Source organism: Juglans regia, chromosome 5 (genome assembly GCF_001411555.2).
Source record: "Juglans regia cultivar Chandler chromosome 5, Walnut 2.0, whole genome shotgun sequence".
Lineage (NCBI taxonomy): Eukaryota > Viridiplantae > Streptophyta > Magnoliopsida > Fagales > Juglandaceae > Juglans > Juglans regia.
The window spans coordinates 21,651,167-21,678,458 of record NC_049905.1 but is presented as its reverse complement, the minus strand read 5'-3'; the positions used below and the strand labels follow the sequence as shown (position 1 = coordinate 21,678,458).

Genomic DNA, 27,292 nt, shown 5'->3' with positions numbered 1-27,292 from the left:
TAGCTGTTACCAAAATTCCTGTTAATTTCGTCTGTTCCAGATTTGTCGTACTAAGTATGTGATCCTCCATATATATATATATATTTAAGCTCTATTTATGGTAACCCATCACATGTCCTTATATGTTCATTCACTTGTCACGTGCTCAATGAGTTCCTGCCATTTCAGAAATACCATCCTTTAAAATATAAAATCATATTGCAGTCTTGTTTTATTTATTAAAAATGATGTTTTGATTGAGAAATTTTTTAAACTTGTTTTTATCAATATTTGGAAAAGAATGGGACTTATTAAAACTTATTTTTAGGAAAAATATATATTTGTGGGATCAATATCTACTCATGTCTTGATAATTGAAATTGGATTTTTCACATATTAGTTGGCCCAAAAGAAGGGATTGGCCCAACCTTCACCAACTCCATAGGATAAAAACCATAAAGCCTGAATCCATACGTTTTGCCAATGACCCAATATATATAGTCGTACGTATTGTTTGGAGTAGCCAACATGCATAGATTGAACATGTCCGATATCCTGAACAGAGCATTGATTATGTAAAATTCATATTTTTGTAAAATTTGAAAGAAATAGCTCAATATAACCTATCCAATGAATTATGTATTTTATAACTAATATCTAGTTTGTTACAATACTATCTCTACATCTATAGAACGTTATTCACATTTGTATAAATATTTAATTCATTTCTCTTTATTTTTTACTCTTTATTCATTTCTTTATCTACTGTCTACTTTTTATTTTATCTTAAATGAATAAAATATATTAAAAAGTGTGATATTGAAATGATATAAATAAAAAATAGATAAGCTGATATATAGTATATTGTAAAAATCAGTATGTAAAATAAAAAAAGTGAATTTTGATGATATATTTTAAAGGATAGATGAAAAATCCATTGAGAGTGCTCTGTATCAATTTGCAAATCTAACTCGTATAAGATCTTGATAGGTTTCAAACACAGTCTTTTCCAGCGCCAAAAATCGTCGCAAATAAACCATAATATCTCTGAATTTTATCTTTCTCAACGATTTTTGCTGCGCCGAATGTTCTTTGCAATTGTTTACTAAATTATAATTTAAACCAGCGAACTACAAAAATCGTTGCAAATATTACTTTTTCTGACAATTTGCTTTCGCCGCAAATTCCAAATAAATCGCCGCAGATACCCATTGGGTTTGCCTATTAAATCGCTAGGAAAATTTTTTACAACAAATTATAATCGTCACAAATATTTAATAAATCGTCGCTAATGAGGAGATTTATTCCAATTTCCAAAGGTATAATTAAATCATTGGGAAATATTTTGTGGTGAATTATAGTCGTTGCAAATAGTATAAAAATCGTTGGAAAAGTATTTCCAGCGATATTTGATCACCGCAGATAAGTTTAATATACGAAAAAAATATTTCCGGTGAATTTTACTCGCCGGAAAAATTATTTCACAAAATAAATAAAAAATCCCACAAAAATCCTGATGAACTTATTTTACTGTAAGATATAATTAATATATGTTTAAAACCATGCGCCATAGTACCTGTACATAAATTTCTTTTACATCTAAGGTTATATTATTAGAATATGAATGAACGCATGCATACAGCCATATGCATGTAATTCATCAAAATCTAATATATTCCACTATGGATATCACATATAGGGTGGTGATTCTCCTTGTAGCAAGATTTATGGTATGGTTTATTCCCAGATCTAGAGAACTGTAAGTGGGCAAAAATAATAGATACGGAAAATTCATTGTCACAAGTAGAAATTTAAATTCAAAAGAAAACAAAACTAGAGATCCCTACAGCTATAACAAATAGAAATTTAAAGGCCAAGGTTCAGGCACAAGTAGTAACTTCTGGCCAAGGTTCAGCAATATTATTGAAGAAGCCAACTAGTCCAGTACCTAGGCCTATAAGAAGTGCAAATAGCCACTTGAGTAAAACATATTGAAATGAAAAAAAGATATTTACAATTGTGAATTTTGCAACTGCCGCATAATCATTTTGAAAAAAGTGAATAAAATATGAGATTCACACATAAAAAAAAATAATTTTTTAATAGTAAACCTCACTCTTTTTTAAAATGATTACGCGGTGTTTACACACTTCACGATTATACGTAAAATTATTCGAAATAATAACCTCCTTAGGTTGCAGCTCTTATGAATAATAACATACCCTTGGTTGCATATCCCAGGAGAAGGTATCTTTTCAAAAACTGATTAAAAACAAAAAAGAGGACACCTCACAATAGACTGCAAAAGTTTTAAATTTTCCAACTGAATCACAAGTTTGTGAAGGCAGGGGGTAAATGGTAAACATCACTAGCTGAGCAGTCATTAGATTCTCACCTTTCCATGTTACCTATACTTGTTGCAACTAAAGGGAGTTCTGCAACTTCTCGACCAAAAACTCGAAGAATATCAGCCGATACGATGAATGAGCTGCAGTGTCAGCAAAAAAGACCGTTATCATATCTTCAAGAGAGACAACTTATAAGGTTAGACCTTAGAGAAGACTAGCTCTTACTTGACCATCCAGTACACTCCCCCAAATTCTTGGTCCCTTATGTTCCTTCTGAGAGAGAGAGAGAAAGGGGCGTTTAAGTGAATATGGAAAAGAATGAAAAAGGCGACTAAACATGGGTTCTAACAGCACAGTATCAATAATGAAAAGATCTTAGTTGCTCACCCATAAACCATAGCAGGAATAAGGCCCTGTCCACTAATTGAGTCTATTATAAGGGCAAAGCAATCCTGAAATACAAAGACAATCATCTCAAACTAAACATAGCACAGCTTTCCACTCATTTTCAAGCATATGAAGATCTTCTGAAGATCTTCACTTGTCACCCCCATGTGCAAGCATTACAGATGTGATTTTTAAAAGCTTAAAGCAATTATGAAGGCTAAAGGTAAAGAAAAGAATCAGTATATATCTCGAGAGTAGAGTCCAAGCGTGAGATGGGATGGCTTCACCATAACAGTAGCAAATCACTCAATTTTAGCGGCTAAGCAACATCACACTTGATATGGGAAATGCATAAGGAAGTGCAGTTTGAGAGAATACTATTAACTGATATATATATATATATTTTTTTGTAAACCAATTAATTAACTGCTGCAAAAACCTAAATACATTATAAGTTCAATCTGATCATTAATCTTAATAAAGAAAGCATGCACGCACATTAAAAAAATATATTAGAAGTGAGAATATTATGTTAGAGAGAAAGAAAGAGAGCTTGGTATATCCTTTTGCAGATTTAATTGGCTTCTAACTCTTTAAGACCATAAAAGCTTTTGATCAAAGACAAAATTTATGTACCAGTAAGTCTACTTCTACAAGAAACACACAATGGGGCCATAAAATCTGAAACAACAAACAAAAAGTTCATATGCTTAAGTATATTTGAGCTGAACAGAGGAAGAGAAAAAAATCAATTGCTACTTGTCCTTACCAAATTCTTCCTTCAATTTCTTTATGAGATTGTGAGATCGTGGTTTCTACGAAGGTTTTTCTACCTCTTGACGTGGCCTAAAACAAGGGAATGGTGGAGAGCTGTTTGCTGTTTGAGGTTGAGTTAAAGAGATGAGAGAAAGGCAAACTAAGGGGCTAGATCTTAAGAGGAATCAGATCAGCTAAAGTTGCTAAATTTTCTGCACTAGCTTGTACAGCCAATAAGTTAGTTGTATACCTGTTTCAAAATGCAGGGGATGTGCTCAGCAGAGGAGTGTAGTGATTATTGTGGTTTTCGAAGAAGAGGAACGAGTTGGGACAGAAAATGAAATGGGAGGTGGTATAAATAGAAGAAAGAATGTGGGATGGATGGTGGAGATTTACAGATATAAAGTAGCCAACTTTAGAAATGAGAACTTTTGAGACCCACATAAAACAAAGAAAAACAAAACAAAAAAATGACCCACATGACGAATCATCCAAAAGCATTTCTCATCTTAATAAAATGCAATTTGTTCGACAGAAAAAGGAATGGAACGGAAAGTCTTCCTTTTGAATTTTCCCTAAACATGGGTGCATAGGGGTAACCTCTTTATATATATATATATATATATATAGGTAATCAGTTTTAATTTACATTTGACACATTTCAGCCAAAGATGCCCTCATGTACATTATCATGTTATCATTCCAAATACAAAGTTGAAGCTAGCACAGCTACCACATCATCGATAACAAATATACATTTGCAGGGATGATGGAAAGGAAGGGAAAAGAAAGACATAACAGGAGAGTAAGTGAGGCCTAGAAAGAAGGGCACGAAAAGTGCCAAAATAGAGAGTACCAATCTATATATATAGAATCAATGCTTTTGAGGATGAAGCTATAAATTATGCCAAAATGGGGGTGAGTGTATGATCACTCTCTCTTGGGTAAGTTTGAAATCCGCCTTATTTGCAGTGCTCCAAATTCTAGTACTAAAATATGAGTACTACATGTAGTGCCAAGAAAATTTATCATTTCTTGAATTAGATTGAATTGATCAGACTAAAAGTTTTAAGAAGCTTAGTGTGCAAATTCAAGAGATAAATACACAACCTGAATTTTACATAATTTATTAGTACTTCTGGTGTGAATCTCTTAAATAGTATTAAATGCTTATAATCATAAGCTTTATCTATACAATTATGCAAAATAGATACACAAATAATGTTGATGATGAGGAATTCATAACTTTACACACACACATGAGAATGATTAGATATTGTATGCCTCCAGCTTAGAGCAGATAGATTGATTAGGTTCTTTAGCTCATGATACATGCTTGCATAAAAAATGCGTAGTACTCATCTTGGAGAACTATATGATCATGAGGTAATATATGCTAATTAATGTACTTTCATACTTTACAGCAAGCTGCCTAGCTATAATATTATATATATATATATATATCATGCATATATATATATATGCTCTCTTTTAATATATTTTTTGGAAATATTTGTTTTTTGTTTTTAGCATAAACCGAAGATCAAACTTTGGGTTGGAGAATCTTTTTGCTAATTCTTTTTCTGAACCATTTTGCTTATTATTTGGATTGGAGAATCGTATTCTTATACGAGATTTAATATAATCTGTAAGTGATGTCAAACTTACCCTACTTTTATGGCATGTGTGGAGTGGTGACTGAGTTATTGCTTAAGAGGTACTTCAGCAAGGTATGCCTGTGCTTAATTTCCTCCATTAATCTTCATGTTTTGAGACTTTGGTCAGTAGATAACTGGATTTTAAATAATGGTGGCAAGAAGTTCATGGCAGTGCTCAAATATCAGAGTCAGATATAGTTCAGATATACGCCCAGAATCCAATTTGCTTACCGAAAGTGACGTTCAAGGGAGGAGTTCTTAATCTGCAATTCACACAATATTCTTCAATGTTATCCGTCTCAAACACTAATGTAAGCCCCACCTGTGAAATCTCACTATTCAATCCCTCGAATAACGAAGAAATTGAAGTATGTCCATAATATTGATCAGAATCACAGACAATAAAGAAAGCACACCCTATTTCCGGATTCTTATTAGCATCCAAATCTATCTATTTACAGAGGAGACATTACTTTTATACTGGGCCCTCTTAAGGAAAAGAATGAGAGAAACTCACCAAATCGTCATCTTTTTTTTTTCTCGGGTCATCAAAGTCATCTAAAGCCGAAACAACTCCACCTGCCATGTCTAAAATATTTTCTCCTTTGCTGTCAAAATCAATGTACGCTGCTTCTACGTAATCATATATTCCTTCCTTCTGATATTCTACAAGTGATCCGATATCATAGATGGGATCTCTTGATTTAAGTCGCATCAACTTTCGTCCTCCAAGACTAATCTCATGGATGCTCTCGGGCATTAGATTGACAGATGGTATTTGTGTTATAGCAGTTTCCCTTGTCCAAAGTTCGTTCAGGCATTCCGAACTACTCAGGTCTGGAAACTTCTCAAGGCTTGAACATTCGTCAAATGCCAATGCTTTTAATTTTTTGAGACCCTAAACTACATGAGTTAGAGGTTGACTAAATATGAGTTAAGAATACACGAAGAGAAATGTTGTTATTTATTTCTAGATCTTGTAGATAATAAAAGATCATATTTTGCTTTTGATCATTTGCATCTACACATGATGTCAATACAACTTAATTCAAGCATGCATATCTAACAAAATCAAAACACAAACTTACTACATTTCCACTGCCTCTGAGCCAACAAAAAGAAAAGGCCTTCATTTGTAACCACTGACATGCATTAATAAAGACATTAAAGACATAACAACCTTAATTTAAAGTGCCGCAAACAACTGGGTACAATGAGCGGGGACTCTCCAGGCATGCATTCAAGTGGATAAAACCCCAAACATATCTGATCTCATTCTCGATCTCAATCCCTTTTTTTTCTCGAAAAGAACACAAAACGTTCCTTGTCCTTTTTCTTTCTCATATAGGCAAAAAATCGTCGATGGAAATCTGAATTAGAAGATCCCAAAGGGCCAGAAAGAGCAATGCTATTAAAGAACTCTGAATTAGCATCATCTGGACATACTAAATGCACCCCGCATTCTTTCACTTCTACATCTTTTACAATATCTTCATTATAATACGTTCGAAATGAAATCTTAATGACCCTTCGTATATCCATAAACCGCAAAACCGCCGGTATATACACCCAGAATCCAATTCGCTTACCCAAAGATACGTTCAAGATAGGAGGTATTAAATTGTAATGCGAACAATTATATTCCACATAATATTCTTCATCCGTCTCAAACACTATTGTAAGCCTCACCTGTGACGTATTTATAATCCATCCCTTGAATAACGAAGAAATTGAATTACATCCTAATTGATAATTGGAAAAGAATTGATCAGAATCACAGATAATAAAGAAAGCAAACCCCATCTCCGGATTCGTATTAGCATCCAAATCTATCTTTATAGAGGAGCCATCACTTTTATACTGAACCCACTCTGGGATCATATGGAATCCTAATGACCATCCACTTATCATGTTCTGTAAAAACAATTTCAAAAAGAGATGTTAATTGCAGCAAAAATAAGGCAATGGCAAGGCGATGATTAATTTTTCTATTTGTGAAATGAAATACTTTTTTATTAAAGCATTTTTCTGACATATTTTATTTGTTTCTAAAGAAAAGAATGAGAGAGACTCACCAAATCGTCATCTAAAGCCGAAACAACTCCCCCTGCCATGTCTAAAATATTTTCTCCTTTGATGTCAAAATCAATGTACGCTGTTTCTACGTGATCATATATTCCTTCCTTCTGATATTCTACAAGTGATCCGATATGATAGATGGGATCTCTTGATTTAAGTCGCATCAACTTGCGTCCTTGAAGATCAAACGAACGGATGCTCTTGGCCATTAGATTGACATAGGGTATTTGTGTTATAGCAGTTTCCTGTCCCCCAAGATAGGTCAGGCATTCCAAACTACTCAGGTCTGGTAACTTCTCAAGGCTTGAACATTCGTCAAATGCCAATGCTTTTAATTTTTTGAGACTTCCGATGGATGGGTGCAACTCACGCAAGCTTCTACAACCTTCCAGGTTTATTTTCTCAAGATTTGGGACTCCAGTCAAATCTGGTATTTCAATCAAGTTCTCAGAATAACTCAGATCAAATTCCTTCAAATTGTCTAAAACCTGTTATAAACAAGTAGTTAATTGGATCAAAACATAAATATATTAACTTGTTTGGAAAATTAACGGGCAATTATTAAGATGAATACGTATTTATACGAGTGAGAAACTTACCTGCATCGAACCCTTCCATAGTTGTTTGAAACGGCTAAAAGGCATCCTTAGTACAGTAAGATTTTTTGGTTGGAAACTGTTCGGGAAGGATTTCGAATGATATCCAGGCCACTCTAGAAATCGCAACTCATTGGTTGGCATGTATTTTAATGGATTTCCACGCCATTTTAAAGTTCGGGAATCATAGAATATAAGATATCTCAATTTTATCATCTTTGAAAATGCTTTGGCGTTGAGTCTCTGATCTTCCGTTCCAGGACAAAAATCCAGGGCTATGCCTTTAGTTGCATCAGTTCCCTGATAACCAATAACAACGGATTAGCAAGAATTATAATGAAAATGTACCTTTTTATATTAGTCTCTACACTAATCAACTTACAGTATCATTCTTCAGTACGTGAAAGATATCCTCGTGACAAAACAGTCTACTACGTCGTCCAGGTTCTTCAGGGCATTCGCGGCGAACTATTTCCCTGCCCAGTTCTTTTAGCAAATCATGCATGGACAACCATCCATATTTTGATTTGCTTATGATGGACTTCTCGAGGAGAATATCAATGTCGATGCGATAATGACCAAAACTTTCTAATAACATCCCAGAAGATATGTGCTCATGTCCTCCGAAGACAAACGCTATATCCAAAAATAACTCTTTTTGCGATTCCTCCAGCCCATCAAAACTTATTTGAAGTACATCCATAATTTTTGGATTAGGAATTGCTTTTAGTTTATCTCTCACACTTTTCCATGCATCTATTTCTCTCTCATATAAGAAGGAACCCAAAACTTTAAGAGCTAAAGGAAGGCCTTGAGCATAATTCACAAAATCCATAGATAGATCCTTGTAATTCTTTGGTGGATGGGTTTTGTCGAACGCTGACAAACTAAAGAGCTGCAATGCTTCATCTTCTTGAAGCTGCTCAACCTTATAGATATCATTCACTCCATGTCTCTTCAACAGATGACTATCTCTGCTTGTTATAATCACCCTACTCCCTGGACCAAACCATTTCCGATCCCCTGCTAATGCCGTCAGTTGCTCGTCACTATCCACATCATCAAGGACAATAAAAACCCTTTTATTACTCAGCATCTTCTTTCTCATCCGATATCCCTGGTTTTGATCCCATACATGTATTTCTTCTTCCATGATTGTAGAAAGGAGTTCTTTTTGTAAAGAAGCTAAATCACGAGCACTAACAGATTTTTCTCTAATACAAGAAATAAAGCTGCTTCCTTCAAATCGACTATTAGAATTAGAAACTCTATCATAAATTATTTCGGCCAGCGTTGTCTTACCAACGCCACCCATCCCATGAATTCCTACGAAGAGAACATCATCCGATTCCATATCCAATAACTTCATCATTTTGACTACAGGGCAGTCTATTGCAACAAGTTTATCGTAATCATGACTAGAGAACCTAGAATTCAACTTACGAGATATACGTCTACTGATGTCTTGTATAATTGTTGATTCGTACCTATAAATTGATAGAACAATTAATATTGACTAGACCTAAATCGACACGAACAAAAAAAAAAAAAAAAACCGCTAGCTTTAGTTGATAATTAGCATTGTTTATTAGAGGAAGCGAAACAATTGAATTCGTACTTCAATATCCCTCTTGCAACACTCAAGCTGTCAGACCAGATCACAATTTAGACATTTTAAAAATTATAAATGTCATAATTGCTAGCTATATATCTGTCATTGGAAGAAGAAAAGAGGAAATGTTACCTGTCATGTATGTGCTCTCCTTTAATATTGCCCACCTTACTGAAAGCTTTTTTCCACATTTTAATCTCTTTGATGTCTAGCTTGGGATCTTTCTCATGTGCGGCGAAAGCTTTTGCAAAAGTTCCTCTTTGATTTCTTACGTCTGAAGGATCCACATAGTAGAAAATAGGAATAATTTTGATCAGCTTCGTCTTTTTCTCCCATTCAACGATCTCGGCAAGTTCCCTGAGGCACCATTTGGAAGAAGCATAATTTTTCGAAAGAATGACGATGCCGTATTGTGATTTTTGAATTGCTTTCCGAAGCGCTTTAGAAATGTCTTCTCCTCGCTGGAGTGCTTCATCATCCCTAAATACGAGAATACCTTTCCGTTTTAAATCAGCATATAGATGATCCGTAAAACTCGTGCGAGTGTCTTTGCCATAGAAACTAAGGAAAACTTCATGTTTCCATCGAGACGAAGATGAATTGTCTCTTTTTTTCTTCTTACTGACTTCAGGAGTAGATGAAGAGGGTGTTTGAGTGGCCATGAATGCAATGCAAAGAGATTTAGAAGCTTAATTCATGTGAAAGGGAATATTGGTAATTTGCGGGCATAGACAATGAGAAGAATACTGAAGATATCATGAGATAATCTGTATGTATATATATAGAAACTAGCCATGGAGTACAGCTAGTAGTACAGGTCGACCTGAGATGGAAAGTTCTAGGTAGACAGCATCAACTTTCGGTTTATTTATGCCCTGTTTATGGTAACCCATCACACGCACTTATGGCATACGAAGGTTCTGCGCAACTTCCCTCATCTTGTACGTTTTTTTTTTTGTTTCTAATTTTTCTGACAACCAAATGAGTGTTGTAGAGCTGTTGACTGACTTTGGCTACATTTTCTAGAGGAAGATCGAAGAAATTCATTTGATATAGTGAATATTGCAGATATAAATAAAAAGGCAAAAGTTTGTCACAAATTTAATTAAGAATACAAAAAAGTTTGCCTCGTAAAGCAAGAGTTCTACCATTGCTTGCTTAAAATTTGCGATAGGAATTGCTCAAAAGTCGACCACGTTGGTCAGCTTTTTCCTTTCGTAGTCATCAACATATATTAATAATGCATGCAAAAACAAAAAAAATTCAAACGTGTAGGGCCAAATGAATTGAATTTGCACACACGTAGCTTCGCTTCTCCTTGACTCAAAATAGTCTTATTAATGTTTATCATCTTTTTACTATTTTATACGGTATTTGAAATTTTTATTTTTTTATTATTTTCTTTAAAATATTTTTTTAAATAAATAAATATTTTCTTTATTAATAATTATTTTTTTAACTATTAAATAAATAAAAAATTAGTATCAATACTGGTCAACCTGAGATGAAAAGTTCAAAGTAAATGCAGCATCAACTATTAATTATGTAATGCATTACGTTCAAGCGCGTACCCACGTAATTTCTGGGAAGGTTTCCACCCACTATATAATTTTTTAACTAGAACTCATCTCAACTCATCATTACAATTTTTTCAAATTCTAATATAAAATATAATAAACAATTCAATTTTTTCAAATCCTAAAATAATAATAATATTAAAAAATAATATTCTAACAATATTTTATCATCTCAACTCAACTCAACTCACTTCAACATCCAAACACAACCTAACACAAATAATCATGTACACTGTTAGACCCATCGAGCTTACTGTTGGACAATCAAATGACTTAGATGACTTAGAGCATTTACAATGGCTGATACGTCTTTATATTCATCTTTATATTTATATAATATCTCTTTAAATTGGTTTACATTAAATTATGGATCTTCCAAATTTTACATAGCTATGATTCACTCTCCAAACATTATTTTACCTTTTTTTCTCTATCCTACCAATTAAAATCAACTTTGTGGAATTTTGTATTAAGATGATTTTGATATATAAAATTTATATTAAGTTGATGATCAAAAATATGTTTTAGTAAATATTAATATTTATTGATACAATTGGTCATTTTAATATATGAAATTGGTATTTTTGGCACATGGTGCTAATTGTATGTAAAATATATAAAAGTAATAATTTTCAGAAAAAAATAAAAATATAATAATATTTTATTATTATTTGGTTCAAATATACATAATTCAATGTAGATGTTTTTCTTGATATGTAAAATCAATTTTCAAAAGAAGTGATTTTAACTATGCATATAGAGAAACTAATACTAATATTCTAATTAGATGTACACTGTTAGACCCGTCTAGGAGTTAACACAAAGTCATTTGAGTGTTTTTTCTTTCTAAGTATTTTTTTAATTTGCTTAAATAATTATTATCATACACGTTAACAATCTTACAAAATATTAATACATGAGTAGTACTATTATGCCTTCTCAATTTGTCCACTTGATATGCCCCTAATGAAAATTGCACTTTTCTTTTTCTTAAACATTAAATAAAAATAAAATAAAATAAAAGTAATACTGGTCGACCTGAGATATCATGAGGTAAGCCCTGTTCATGGTAACCCATCACACGGCCTCATGGCATACGAAGGTTCTGCTGTTGACTGACTGACTTGATTTTCTTTTTTCGTTTCTAATTTTTCTGACAACCAAATGAGCGTTGCAGAGCTGTTGGCTGACTTTGGCTACATTTTCTAGAGGAAGATGAAGTGCAAAGGCAAAAAGTTTGTCACAAATTTAATTAAGAATAAAAAAACTTTGCCTCGTAAAGCAAGAGATTAAAATTAGCGATATGAATTGAAACATCATGCATTTGACATGGCAAAAAAATGATTAAGAATAATTACTGCTTTTTTATTATTCATTTATTTTTAATTTTTAATTTTATTTAATAGTTAAAAAAATATTATTAGTAAAATTATATATTTTTTTTAATTTTTTTAATGATTTAAGAATGTTGAAAAACTACTTAAAATAAAATGATAAAAAATAAAAAATTTTAAATATAATATACATAGTAAATGGATAGATATAGGTAAGCCTATCATTACCCTATTAATAATACATACAAAAAGAAAGAAATTTAAAACGCATAGGACTAATAAATTTGCACACGAAGGTTCTACGTAATTTCGCTTCTCCTTGACTCAAATGAAGATAATGACTTATTATTCTTTTACTATTATTTTATTATTCTACAATATATTTGAAATTTTATTTATTTTTTATTTTTTAAAATATTTTTTTAACATCTTTAATCATTAAAAAAAAATATACAATTTTATTAATAATCATTTTCTTAATTATTAAATAAAAAAATAAAAAAGAATAAAAGTAGTACCAATACTATTCAACCCGAGACAAAGTAGATGCAGTGTCAACTAGCTATCGGTTACGGAATGCATTGCTTTCAAACTCGTATGTACGTAATTTCGAGGGTGACTTCCACCCACTTTAGAAATTTTTAACTAAAACATAAATAATCATGTACACTGTTAGACCCGTACTGTTGGACAATCAAATAACTTAGATGACTTAGAGCATTCGTAATAGCTGATGCATCTTTATATTTGTATAATATATCTTTAAATTGGTCTATATTAAATTATACATCTTTAAAATTTTGCATAGTTATGATTCACTCTTCAAATATTATTTTAGGTTATGTTTGGATGTTGAATTGAGTTGAGTTAAGTTGAGTTGAGATGATAAAATATTGTTAGAATATTATTTTTTAATATTATTATTATTTTAGAATTTGAAAAAGTTGAATTGTTTATTATATTTTATGTTGGAATTTGAAAAAATTGTAATAATTAAATAAAATGAGGTGAGATAAGTTGAGATAGTTTGTGAAAACAAACCAAGTAATGTTATATTATTGAGTGGAAGACAATTTTATTGATTGAACATATTTCACAACTTTTGGTACTTGTATTAAAGTTCAGAAAGCATTAAATTACCATAAGATTTTAACATGAATGATTTCATCTGTCAGACAGAAGTCTTGCTCTTACTTGTAATTAGGTGTTCGTTGTTGTATACTTCTTGTGTCCTTAGACTATGAAGAAAATTTTATATTATCAAAAAAATAGAAGTCTTGCCCTTGCTACTGGCCTTGGTGTCCTTAGACTATGAAGAAAATTTTATATTATCAAAAAAATAGAAGTCTTGCCCTTGCTACTGGCCTTGGTAGTTCTTACAAGCACAATTAAGCATTTGCTACTTCATTATCATGTTTCTTTGAACCTAATCTGGAGTGTTGTATTTATCTTTAACAAATTTATGCCATAAATACACTTTTCACCCTGAAATTTCTAGGTGTTTTACACTTTACATTCCAAACTACGAAAACCAATGTGTTGGACCTACTGACTGTTGCTGACTATCAAATGGCATCCTCTGTTAAGATCCAAAAGTCAATATTGTACTTTATAAATTCCAAAAGTCAATAGGGCAAGTGATTGTGAATCCATTGGGTGCGAGGGCACTGTTGAAACCATAACCCTGTTTGGGATGTGGTAGGGGAAGTGAGGTAAGATCTGCTCGAATAGGGTAGGAATCACCTCTAAATGCAGGATTTGATTAGATTGAACAAATTCTGGGCTATGTGAGTCTAGGTTATCCTTCCGCATGATCGCCTCAATCCTTTTCAACACAAATCCATCCTACGTACCCCAAAGCTGAGTCTTTCTTATGGGAACTCTGAATGGCTTTTATTGGTGTGAAGCAGATGAACAAGTTGAGTTATGCTGCTGGACGTGTTGAAACTTGAAACACATTTGATGGAAGGGCTAAGCCACTGCTTATGATGCACAAATGATTCATCTTATCCTTGAATTTGCTTCTTCGTTGTAGCTATATTACCATTTCACGGGATTCTGATTGGGGTTTCATCCCTGCATTGTGTGTATATGCATCCTGATCTTTCACCTTTGTTCATTTGCATGATCAGATTCTTCTTTTGGATTGTTTGTGCCATCATGGTTAAAAAAAAAAAAAAATTGGCCAGCTGTCAAAAGAACTTGGCTTGTGTGTGTGTGTGTGAGAGAGAGAGAGAGATAGATAGAGAGAGAGAGAGAATAGCATGCATTATCAAAATAATATTTACATGGTCAAGTCATCTTACACAAGCATTTTCCCAGCCAAGTTAAACTAACAAAATTCCAAAGTTTTGTTCCATTTGATAACAAAACTTTAGATTTCATTAATATAAAAACACAATCAGTACAAACCATACTTATCAAGCCCCAAAGCTTGAGCAACAAATATGTAGCACCCACAAACTACATATCTATATTATCAACGTTCCAAGCATATGTGCTAATCTATGAGCTACATCATTCCCCATACGATGCACATGTTGAAGTTCAACATCACTAAAGTGATGAAACAAGTTTTTTGCCTCATGAATGAGGTTGCTATTTGTTGAAAAAGACTCTTGGTCTTCTTTAAATGCTTTAACCATCACCAAACAATCACTCTCGAGAACAATATGTGATACCAAAGTGGACACTAAGCTGTAATCCCCATAATAAAGCCAAAAGTTCAATAGATGCCGGATCCTCTACCTCATTTTCCACTTTACTTACTGCCATCACCAAACTGCTATGGTCATCACGAAGTTGGACAGCCATACCAGCCTTATGCAGATTAGCAAACATATCTCCATCTACATTCAGCTTTAAGAAGCCCACTGGTGGTGGTGTCCAACAGCATATTCTCTTTGCCTTTACTAAGGGCACTTTCTGTAGCTCTAAGTATGTTTTGTGTAAACGGGGCTTTTTGTGCCCATTATGGGGTGGGAACGAATAATGGCGCTGAAATGAAAGCTATTCTGGATGGTATTAGATTGTGTAAACGGCTCCATTTGATTAATGTGATTATTGAAAGTGATTCTCATATTGTTGTTGATTAGCTTTGTAAGGGTAACTGCTCTGTGTGGTATCTTTGGGATTTTTGGGAGGCTTTGCACAAGGAACTCGAGGGGCTTAATTTTGTTGTGGTTCATCAATTGCGGGAAGGTAACAGTGCAGCGGATTTTCTTGCTAGAGAAGGTGAAATGGGTTTGAATGTCACGTATAACGGCAATCAAGATTTTCCCAGGTATTTAAAAGGTATTGTGCGGCTGGATTTTCTTGGCATTCCGTATTTGCGCTGTTAGTCTGCGGTCCAGGTTTGGTTTTGTTGTTTCTGGTTATTTAGTTTTTATTTGTTAGGCTTGTTTAGATGCTTTTTTGTTTTGTTATAGGCCTGTTTAGTTTTATTTTCGTATTTTTTGTTAGGCCTGTTAGTTTCTGTTTTTTTGTTTTTCTGTCTTGCCGTTTTGGTTCTTAGGTTGGTTTGTATTTGGGAGGTTTTTGTTTTCTCTTTTCTGTAAACTCCCTCATACTTGGCTTGTAACCACGGTATTCCTCCGCCATAAGTGAGGGCTTTTTAATAAACTTGGGACGGGGCCACTTCCATATGGCTACCGGCTCTTCTTTAAAAAAAAAAAAAAAAAAAAGAGTATGTTTTGTGTAGGGACGGAGCATTATTAATAACCTGCTTTAGTTCAACAAGAAGTCTTCTGATTTGCATTTTATTACGCATGAACCAAACTCCCCAAGTGATGAGGAAAAATCTGGATAGATCTGATTGGTTCCCCTTCTCCAACACATATGTAGCAGCATCCAAAAAGTCCCTCAATGAATCCATATGCAGCATAAAAGGAAAATATTTCTTCCACATGTACAACTTTTTCTAGGCAGAAAATTAATGCATGTAAAACAGATTCTTGCCCTGAATTGCAAAAACAACATTTGTCCTCTGTTTAGTTGTTAAACTCATCGGTGTTCAACTCAATTCAATCTAATTTTAAATTAAGTCTAATATCTAAACACTCAATTCTCAAATTATTAGATTCATCTTAACTTAAAACCTCTTTACACGTGAAACCCACAATTTTTTTCAATCTAACACTTCTTTACATATGGGATCCACAACCTTTTTTCAATTTCTCATAAATACGTTTAAACTCGTCTTAACATCCAAACACATTTAGACTGCACTTGGTTGCAAGACTCAGCTGAGCTCAATCTAATTTTAAGCTGAGTCTAACATTCCAACACTCAAATTACTAAACTCATCTAAACTCAAAACCTCCTTACACGTGAGACTCACAATCTTTTTCAACTTAACACATCTTTATACATGAGATCCATAACTTTTTTTAACTTCTCATAATAAATATTAAATTCATCGTAATATCCAAATACACTTTAAATTCAATTTAGATAGTCTCACATAACTCTCTCTACTACTCAACTCACTATTATTCATAAAAAACTAAGCTCAGCTCAACATCTAAATATTGTCTTAAATTTATCTTAGGTAAATCTCAAAAAACTCATTCTATCATCTCAATTCACTATTATTTATAAAAAATTCAACTCAACTCAAAGTTAAAACCTATCCTACATGTTAATATACAATACTTTTTGTACCAACCCTCTCCGAACTCCGAAGACCTTTGATGCCCAATATATGACACAAAAGGTGATTTATGACCCAGACAATCCATACGTGGGAATATTTATTTGTAAAAGGCGGGATATTAACATTGGAGAGTAGGTGACCTCGCGCCAGTCATTGACCTCGAAGTGACAGAAGAATTACATCATTTCTTTGTGGGTACCAAAGGCCAGAATGTGAGAAGGTGCCCTGGGTTCCAGTAGGATCAAGAAGTAAAGCAAGGAGATTTCACAAAAAAATAGAAAAAAGAAGTAAGCAAGGAGAAGAGGGTTAATAGTCTGCATACCAAAGGATAAGTACTCACGGGGCAGTGACTCTTTCTTGCCTTGCTATCACCACACAGTTCACCCATTTGGCTGAAGAACTAACCAACAGAGGCAAGAAAAGGTAAATCCTTTTGTAACCCTACAATCATATTCTTGCCTTCACGAAGCAAATACTTGATTGGTTGATGGTTTTTCTATGTGATATATCTTCTTCATAAAGATCAGGGATCTTTTAAGAGGCATATACTTGGAATTAAATCTGAATGTTGACTCTAAAGACTAATTTTTCATCTATGGTAGGAACTTTGATAGATATTGAGGTAAAAAAATTCATACTGGGGTTTGCATATAAGGATTAATTAGAAGAACATAGTGGAAAACATTTTCTTAAGGTTGTCGTTGTTGGCCTAGAGTGCCTTCTATAGTTTTTCAGGCATGTTGCTAAGTGTAGTAAAAACATTACAATAGCAGCATACCCGCTGCAGTGGTGTTTAGAAATCACCTCAGATATCAGTTTATGTTTTTTTGTCAAAGTAGAGGGCTTCAGTCCAGATATGTATGTTTTCACATACTTTAAATGTGATAAGTCCTCTAATTTTAAAAAGAGACTAGAATGTGATAACTCATGTTGAAACAGTTTTCACTTCCTGGTTGTGAAGAGGCCAGAATGTGATAACACCTGTGATTTTGAAATGTCATCCCTGGTTTGATCTTCCTTTGAGCTTTATGTGTTCAATTGCATTAATGTGATAAGGACTTAATTAATTTGGCACTAGTGATCATAAACATTTCTGCCACGCAAGGCTTATATTATGTCATTAAAAATTATTCAGAATAGATAACATGATTTGTGTTAGGGCCATGGAAAATATTGAACTATATGTTGCTGTTTTTGTGAAAAGGTGACTTGATGTGCAATAGCAAAGTGTTAAATCATGATTTGTATTTTGTAACCTGAGGAAGTGATGTATATTTTATGGCACATTCAAACAGTGATGTTTACTTACACACAATTATTGGTGGGGAATTAGGAGAGATAAAGTTAGAAAAAAGTAACACAAGTTGGTATAGTGGTGATAACAATTGTTATGTGGTTATGTTCAAAGAAAACATGTGGATTGTTGTATTGTAATTATAGGAAAATACATCATTAATGGTGATATCTGTAAAAAGAGGACGGAGGGGACGACCTCGACGTCCACACATGGTATCAAGCGCTATTGACGAAGTTCTAGATTTGGTGCCTCCGACAAAGAGCCCAAGAGATTAGGAGGATCCCATAGTTGATGCCTCACCTGAAGCAGTACTAGCAGTGGGCGTAGAAGCATCCATCCATGATGTACAACATGACGGAAATGAGGGGGATAACATCACAGTTTTGTCAGTTAAAGGTTATGATGTTCATAACATGTGTCTTTACTCATTGCTGTTAATTTGGTTAGCCATGCTTCTGTGTTAATAACAAGTTTATTAACTTCGTTATTATAGTTCCACCAATAAAAAAAAAAAAAGCCGAGGGCCTGCTAAGGGTACTGCATTTGAAAGGTTATGAAAGTTGGGTAAGATCCCTTTAAATAAAAAGGATGGGCATAGGGGTCCATCATGCGAAAATACCACAATATTCAGTAGTCAAGTGAGCTGGATTGTAAGAGTACATGCAGAAATGAGGCATGCAAGTTGGAGTGTGGTAGACGACAAGGAGAAGCACGAGCTCATCAATCGTGTTAGAGTAGGGTTTTAATAGATATGCCTATTGCTTGTTATTTATGATTCAAAGTGGTGATTTTTCGAGTGACAAGAAGTATGTGATATGATACAATGTCCATGCAGGGTGACTTTGTGTTGGATTGGACAAGAGACAACCATCGCGAAGCTGTAGTAAACGCGCTCCCTGATAAGTACAATGCATACCACTATGAACTACACAAGTACTACCTAAATATGCATCGCATGAGGAGGCACTAGCTGGTCGGTGATCATCAGTGGAGCCACATGTTTGGAAGTGGCTATGTGAAAGGTGGGCCAGCGGGACATTCAAGGTGAGTATGACTAGTGTTATAATCATGATGGGAAAACTGACTATTTGTTGTTGTTTTTTCCTCTTATAGTTGTCATCTATAAGGTATTGAGTAATAAGTGTAAGTGCATGACAATATTTATTTCGAATTCTTTCAGGAGCAGTCTCGTAGAAACAGTAATAATAAGAAAAAACAGAAGGTGAAATAAACAGGTGGGAGGAAATCTTTTGTTAGGCTTATGGAAGAGAGGGCAAGTTATGTCGTGTTTAAAGTGAGTGTTATGTGTGTTTATAAAATGGATTGAGCCTTAATTAACATACATTTTAATTGAAGGGTGAGGAGGCACCGAATATGATTATATTTTACAAAGAAACACACTGGTCAAGTAAGAAGGGGAAATTCATCAATGCAGCAAGTGAACACAATTATCTAAGTTAGCTGATCTGTATTCTGATTTCTAATTATATAATGAACTATGCATGGCTGACCTGAAAATCATGGTTTCCTTCTTTACGAAATTTCAGAATCTGATGGTAGAGAGGTTTAATGAGAAAGGCATTGAGGATGTTGATGAAGCTGCTGATGATGTTTTCAAAGAGGTCTTAGGTTCAAATATGGCTATGCACAAAGGCTGGGCCACTCAGTCATACCTGAGCCCTCCCCATTCTTGCAAAAGAACAAGGCATTTAAACGTATGGCCAAGGAGAATGAAAGGAACAAGACTTGTGCAGAAATTTACAAGAGTAAATTAGAGGCACTTTTGGGTGATATGGCTGATCTGCGCAACCTTTTTTTGAGCATGACAAACTACTGAATATGATATCCTCGCAGTTAGAGTCAAGTAGGGAGCCTCACCAAGAGACCCAAGGAGATGCATAACATCTCTCATATGGGCAAGTTTTTTTAAGGTGTTAGGGACTTTTGTGTTTTTTGTTCCCCCTACGGAAATGGCAGTGTTATAAATGCCAATGTTTCGATGTGTAGTGTGGGCAAGTTGGGGGTGTTTTGATAAAAAGGGTGGGAGGTGGTTATATAAGTGGGCTTTTGTGTTGGGAATATATAATCAGGTATAATATGGAAGTAGGTATTGATGTTTGGTGATGATCAGGTAATGGTTTTCACCAGCATGAGTGAGTATCTACTCCTATACAATGGACTAGTGTTTGTAGGGCTCTGGATATTCATTAACTGAGTGGGTACAGTTGACTTAAGTTTTTTTTTCAAGCAGGGATACACTAGCTTGCATGTAGGTAGTTGTATATCCAAGGGTTCCAGCAGGGTACAGTTCTGTGATGGAAGGCCACTGTTTCGTCACAGTTGATATTGAAATGGCAACCACCAAGAGAAGTGAAAAATATAACGTATTGCACAAGTTCCAGATCCAGTGATGGTACATGTTAATTTCTGACTTTCTTGGTTTATTACAGAATTAACCTCATAGGTCATGATGTTGTTATATGGAACTTGGGATAGACCACATGTTTGTTTAAAATATATTGATTTTGGTATTGACTGGTGTATTGAAAGAGTAATTACCTGGAATTAATAGGTGTCACTGATGTTGGTGGAAGCTATCAGTCAATGTGCTATAACCTGACCTTTTCTAGGGAAATCTTGTATTGGCATATAAATTATTTTTTTCCTGAGTTGTTGGATAATTTATATATTGCAGCAAGTATACATTTATCAGCAATCAATGAACAGTGGAACATATGTGAATGTTGTAAATATTAATATAGAAATTATGTTATATGGTTGTGAGTGTATTTTGGAGCAATTTTGCCATATATCTCACCTGGGTATCAACCAATTATTCACTCCTTAATGCAAACAATTTGAGGCGAAATGTAGACAATCCCGAAACATTGTCTACGGTCCCAGCTTAGTGGGGAAAACTTGCTCTGGATGGACTTGCTCCTATACTAGGAACTTGCACTCAAAACTGTTGATTTTCCCTCATTTTCATAGACATCATAACAATACCACGTCTGTCACTTCAAAACTTCCTTTCAAAGATACTTTTTTACCTTTATCAGAGGTAGAAACAAGTTAAAACTTTACAACCACCTGTTCAAGCAAAATAACACGTAATTAGCTTAGAATCAATTCCAATTATTCTCATTTGGAGAGAAAAGAAAAGAAAACCACTAGTTATTCTGAAGATAACCACGCAACTATTTTCATTGGCTTTATATAGGTATTCTGAAGATAGACTCACACTAAATTGCTCTGATACATCACAGGCTATGAATGATTTAGATTATATAAAGGATGTGAATGATACCGCTACTCAAGAGAATATCATCAAGCCCTTTGACTTGAACTCCTCTGCCCTTTTGTGTTTGCCACACACAAAAGCAATCAACTTGATAAAACACACGTACGGTCCCTGATTTAAAAAATAGTTAAATTAGACCCTAAACCCATGTCAATACAACTTAATTCAAGCATATCTAACAAAATCAAAACTCAAACTTACGTTTCATGATAACTTTTCATGTCCTTTTTCTTTCTCATATAGCCGACAAATCGTCGATGGAAATCTGAATTAGAAGATCCCGAATGGCCAAAAGGAGCAATGCTATTAAAAAACTTTGAATTAGCATCATCTGGACAGAAGAAATGCACCCCGCATTCTTTCACTTCTATTGGTTTTACACGACCTTGGAAATAATACCAGCCTGTTTCAAATGAAATCTTAATGACCCTCCTTATGTCCAAAAACGGCAACCGCAAAACCGCCGGTATATACACCCAAAATCCGATTCGCTTACTGAAAGAGACATCCATTAATCTGTAATCCAAACTATCATATTCCACACAATATTCTTTATCCCTCTCAAACCTTATTGTCAGCCCCATCTCTGAACTTTCAATATTCCATCCCTTGAATAACGAAGAAATTGAAGAATGTCCATAATCCATGGAAAAGAATTGATCAGAATCACAGACAATAAAGAAAACACACCCCATCTCCGGATTCGTATTAGCATCCAAATCTATCTTTACAGAGGAGCCGTTACTTTTATACTGAACCCACTCCGGGATATAGAATCCCAACGACCATATACTTATTGTCGTCTGTAAAAATAACCCAAAAAGAGATGTTAATTGCAGCAAAAATAAAGCAATTGCAAGGCGATATTAATTTTTCTATTTGTCAAAGCATTTTTCTAACATAATTTATTTGTTTCTGACTCACCAAATCGTCATACATAGCCGAAACAACTACCCCAGCCATGTCTAAAATATTTTCTCCTTTGCTGTCAACATCAATCCACGTTGCTTCTACGTAATCATATATTCCTTCCTTCCGATATTCTACAAGTGATCCGATATCATAGATGGGATCTTTTGATTTAAGTCGCATCAACTTGCCTCCTTGAAGACTAAACTCACGGATGCTCTTGGGCATTAGATTGGCACATGGTATTTGTGTTATAGCAGTTTCATATGCCTCAAGATAGGTCAGGCATTCCAAACTACTCAGGTCTGGTAACTTCTCAAGGCTTGAACATTTGTTAAGTACCAATTCATTTAAATGTTTTAAACTTCCGATGGATGGGTGGAGCTCACACAAGCTTCTACAATCTTCCAGGTTTATTTCCTCAAGATTTGGTACTCCAGAAAAATCTGGTATTTCAATCAAATTCTCAGAATAACTCAGATCAAATACCTTCAAATTGTCTAAAACCTGTTGTAAACAAGTAGTTAATTGGATCAAAATATAAATATATTAACTTAATTGGTTGGGAAATTAATGGGGAATTATTAAGATGAATACGTATTTATACAAGTGAGAAACATACCATCGACCCCTTCCATAGTTGTTTGATACGGCTGCGACGCATCCTGAGTACAGTAAGATTTTTTGGTTGGAAACTGCTCGGAAAGAATTTCGAATGATATCCAGGCCACTCTAGGTATCGCAACTCATTGGTTGGCATGTATTTTAAGGGTTTTCCACGCCATTTTAAAGTTTGAGAATGATGAAATTTAAAAAATCTCAATTTTCTCATCTTTGACAATGCTCTGGCGTTGAGTCTCTGATCTTTCGTTTCAGGACAAAACTCCACGACTATGGCTTTAGTTGCATCAGTTCCCTGGTAACCAAGAACAACAGGTTAGCAAGAATTAGGATGAAAATATACCTTTTTATATTAATATCTACTCTAATCAACTTACAGTATCATTCTTCAGTACGTGATAGAGATCCTCCACACGAAACAGTCTACTACGTCGTCCAGGTTCTTCAGGGCATTCGCGGCGAACTATTTCATGACCCATTGTTTTAAGCAAATCATGCATGAACAACATTCCATCTGAGATGGTGAGGAGGGACTTGTCTACGAGTACGTCAATGTTGATGCCGGGATAGTAACCAAAACTTTCTAATGTCTGCAAAAATATGTTATCTAGCCTGTACTGTGGTTGGAACAAACATGCCATGTCCAAAAACAACTCTTTCTGGAAATCCTCCAGCCCCTCAAAACTTATTTGAAGTATATTCATAATTTCTTTATTAGGAATTGCTTCTAGTTGATCCCTAGCACTTCTCCAGGCAACTATCGTTCTGCCAAATAAGAAGGAACCCAAAACTTTAAGGGCTAAAGGAAGACCTTGAGCATACTCCACAAAATCCATAGATAGATCCTTGTAATTCTCTGTAGGATGCGTTTTCTTGAAGGCCGACAAACTAAAGAGTTGCAATGCTTCATCAGTTTGAAGCTCCTCAACCTTATAGATATTATTCACTTCATGTGTTTTCAACAGATGACTATCTCTGCATGTTATAATCACCCTACTCCCTGGACCAAACCATTTCCGATCCCCTGCTAATGCCGTTAGTTGCTCGTCACTATCCACATCATCAAGGACAATAAAAACCCTTTTATTACTCAGCATCTTCTTTCTCATCCGATCTCCCTGGTTTCGATCCCATATTTGTATTTCTTCTTGTATGATCATAGAAAGAAGTTGTTTTTGTAAAGAAGCTAGACCACGAGCTTTAGATTCTTCTCTAATACAAGAAATAAAGCTGCTTCCTTCAAATCGACAATAAGAATTAGAAACTCGATCATAAATTATTTGGGCCAGCGTTGTCTTACCAACGCCACCCATCCCATGAATTCCTACAAAGCGAACATCGTTCGATTCCATATCCAATAACTTCATCATTTTGTCTACTTGGGAGTCTATTGCAACAAGTTTATCGTAATCAAGACGTGAGAATCTAGAATTCAACTCACGAGATATACGTCTACTGATATCTTGTATAATTGTTGATTCGTACCTATAAATTGATAGAACAATTAATATTGACAAGACCTGAATCGACACGAGCAAAAAAAAAAAAACGCTAGCTTTAGTTGATAATTAGCATTGTTTATTAGAGGAAGCGAAACACTTTAATTCGTACTTCAATATTTTTCGTCTTGCAACACTCGAGCTGTCAAACCAGATCACAATTTAAACATTTTAAAAATTATAAATGTCATAATTGCTTGCTATATATCTGTCATTGGAAGAAAAAAAGAGGAAATTTTACCTGTCATGTATGTGCTCTCCTTTAATATTGCCCACCTTACTGAAAGCTTTTTTTCACATTTTAATCTCTTTGATGTCTAGCTTGGGATCTTTTTCATGTGTGGCGAGAGCTTTTGCAAAAGTCCCTCTTTGATTTCTTACGTCTGAAGGATCCACATAGTAGAAAATAGGAATAATTTTGATCAGCTTCGTCTTTTTCTTCCATTTAACGATCTCGGCAAGTTCCCTGAGGCACCATTTGGAAGAAGCATAATTTTCCGAAAGAATGACGATGACGTATTGTGATTTTTGAATTGCTTTCCGAAGCGCTTTAGAAATGTATTCTCCTCGCTGGAGTGCTTCATCATCCCTAAATAGGAGAATACCTTTCCGTTTTAAATCAGCATATAGATGATCCGTAAAACTCGTGCGAGTGTCTTTGCCATAGATGTTGACCGATTCTTTCTCATGAAGACGTTTGTGAGTGAGAGTCTATCATCTTAAGAGTCCTTTAAGTGGTCAAACACTCATCCATTCAATTTAAATTGATCCCATGAAAATAGGATCACGTGGGACACGTAAACCCGAAATTTGATGGGAATTTCGGCTATAAATACATGTGTTTGGTCCCCAAACTCACTCACTCAATTCCCTTCGGTAATACACCATCTAAATAGAGTAGAGAAGAGTTTGGAAGAGCCAAACACAGTGAAAACCGAAACTTTTACAGTGAATTGCATCAATGGCTGGAGGTAATATTTCTTGGCATTAAACCCTTTAATTCTCATTTCTAAAGTGTTATTCCGCATTAGAGAATTTTATTTAAGTCTAACAGTTGGTATCAGAGCATTAAAATCCTCTGTCTTGATGTTTAAAATCAAAAACCCGAGTTCCTCTGTTTTTGGCCGTGAATTGAAAATTTTTTTTGGGTTTTGATTTTTGGACTTTTTTTATTTGAAAGAAGTTTAGAAATCATAAAGAAATATTTTTTCTAAGCTTTCTGTGATTAAAAACATGTTTTTTGACGTGAAAAAACACTGTAAAACGCGAAAATCGCGTTGCGTCTGGAGGTAGAAGACGACGCGAACGACATGTCGTTTTCAGGCTTGTTGAAAACGACATGTCGTTTTCAGCAGCTTATGTTTCATTCGGTTCTGCTAAACGACAGGTCGTTTTCAACTTTGATGAAAACGACATGTCGTTTAGCATTAGGTTTTCTATTCCCGTATACTACTAAACGACACGTCGTTTTCAATTTAATGAAAACGACATGTCGTTTTACTTCGGAGCCCGTTCAAGTGTAATGACAAAAACGACACGTCGTTTTTCAATTGATGAAAACGACATGTCGTTTTATTCGGTAGTCGTTTATCAAGCCTGATGATGAACGACATGTCGTTTTGAGTTTCTGTAAAGAGACATGTCGTGTAGAGGCTGTCTGTGTTTTAAGAAATTGGGCAAAACAGAAAAAACGACATGTCGTTTACTTGATGCAGGAAAAAAAAAAATTCCCTTTTTTAAATGGCTTGAATAGTGGGTTTTTGGGTCTAAGGACCATTGTGCTTATAATTTTTTATTTTTAATTATATGCAATGAGAATATTTGTTTATTATGCTCATATTTAGTTTGCATGAATTGATTAATTTTTTTTGCTTTTTACATGCAATTTTTGATGAGTATATAGTTTAGAGCATGAGATTAAATGTTATGCATAATATTATAATCTAGATTGTGCAATATTTATGCTTATATATTATGAATCTTTTGTGCATAGTTATAACATGTGAGTATTAGTTAAAATTATGTAATTCATAATATTAAGCTAGTCTTATGCAATTTAAATGTCTAGTGATCCATATAGTTTTATGTTAATTAGAGAATAGCCACAGCATCTTTAATTAAGTAAAATTATAATGATTGATTAGGATCACATAAGGAATATTAGACATTAATTGTAATTAATTATACATAAATATAATAAATTTTATCCCACAGGAATTTTTATTATATTTATATTATTAATTAGGATAAAATATCAAGTTATTCATAAATTACCTATAGGAATTATGAATGAAGTAAATAATTTGATAGTTTTATCATAAAAGTCTAAAATAGAATACACATGAAATTCATAATATACCCTTTAGAATTATGAATTAAGTAATAATATTGATAAAATTCTATCATAAAGATTAATTGGATCTACTGGTATTAAAAATTTAGCCCACAGGCAATTTTATGTCATTAGATTCAATTTTTAGGCATGATTTACATTGGTAAAACATGAATATTTATTTAGGCCTCAATTTTAACATAAACATGTAATCTATATGCAGTTTCACAACCTACAAATTTCTCTGATATTCGTTATGATATCCCTGAACTTAAGGGAGATAACTATAAGGTCTGGAATGAGAGAATTCTTCTTCATTTAGGGTGGATGGACATAGATTATGCTATTAGGAA

At 34.1% G+C, this 27,292-nt stretch overlaps 2 protein-coding genes across 6 annotated transcripts; both read right to left on the bottom strand.

Annotated features, from left to right (window-relative positions):
* Positions 1–1,649: 1,649 nt before the first annotated feature.
* On the bottom strand, positions 1,650–10,157 carry LOC108994515 (TMV resistance protein N-like). 5 transcript variants are annotated; one of them, XR_004801611.1, is made up of 9 exons: positions 9,548–10,157; positions 8,186–9,290; positions 7,807–8,103; positions 7,554–7,695; positions 5,139–6,025; positions 2,715–2,779; positions 2,553–2,600; positions 2,202–2,467; positions 1,650–1,933 (listed from the first exon to the last, which is right to left on the bottom strand). XR_004801611.1 is itself a non-coding variant. In XM_035690499.1 (5 exons), exons 1-5 carry the CDS (start codon positions 10,075–10,077, stop codon positions 6,413–6,415), a joined length of 3,054 nt encoding a protein of 1,017 aa, XP_035546392.1. In that variant the 5' UTR covers positions 10,078–10,157; the 3' UTR covers positions 6,111–6,412. The 5 variants fall into 5 exon arrangements, 1 of the variants encoding a protein (XP_035546392.1); XR_004801612.1 differs by having other exon boundaries at positions 1,651–1,933; positions 2,375–2,467; XR_004801610.1 differs by lacking the exon at positions 1,650–1,933 and having other exon boundaries at positions 2,056–2,467; positions 5,139–5,262; positions 5,360–6,025.
* Positions 10,158–21,775: 11,618 nt separating this feature from the next.
* LOC118343701 (disease resistance protein RUN1-like) lies at positions 21,776–25,165 on the bottom strand. The gene is made up of 5 exons (XM_035690101.1): positions 24,849–25,165; positions 23,486–24,593; positions 23,332–23,403; positions 22,503–22,994; positions 21,776–22,381 (listed from the first exon to the last, which is right to left on the bottom strand). Exons 2-5 carry the CDS (start codon positions 24,476–24,478, stop codon positions 21,776–21,778), a joined length of 2,163 nt encoding a protein of 720 aa, XP_035545994.1. The 5' UTR covers positions 24,479–24,593; positions 24,849–25,165.
* Between the last annotated feature and the right edge of the window lie 2,127 nt (positions 25,166–27,292).

Coding starts and splice junctions, on each gene's coding strand:
- LOC108994515 (XM_035690499.1), bottom strand. CDS start 10,077: ATGGCCACTCAAACACCCTCTTCATCTACTCCTGAAGTCAGTAAGAAG. Junction 7,696..7,806: donor TATGGAAGGGTTCGATGCAG/GTAAGTTTCTCA, acceptor TGTTTATAACAG/GTTTTAGACAATTTGAAGGA. Junction 7,043..7,203: donor CGGCTTTAGATGACGATTTG/GTGAGTCTCTCT, acceptor TTGTTTTTACAG/AACATGATAAGTGGATGGTC.
- LOC118343701 (XM_035690101.1), bottom strand. CDS start 24,478: ATGATGAAGTTATTGGATATGGAATCGAACGATGTTCGCTTTGTAGGA. Junction 23,404..23,485: donor ACGTACTGAAGAATGATACT/GTAAGTTGATTA, acceptor CTTGGTTACCAG/GGAACTGATGCAACTAAAGC. Junction 22,382..22,502: donor CGGCTATGTATGACGATTTG/GTGAGTCAGAAA, acceptor TTATTTTTACAG/ACGACAATAAGTATATGGTC.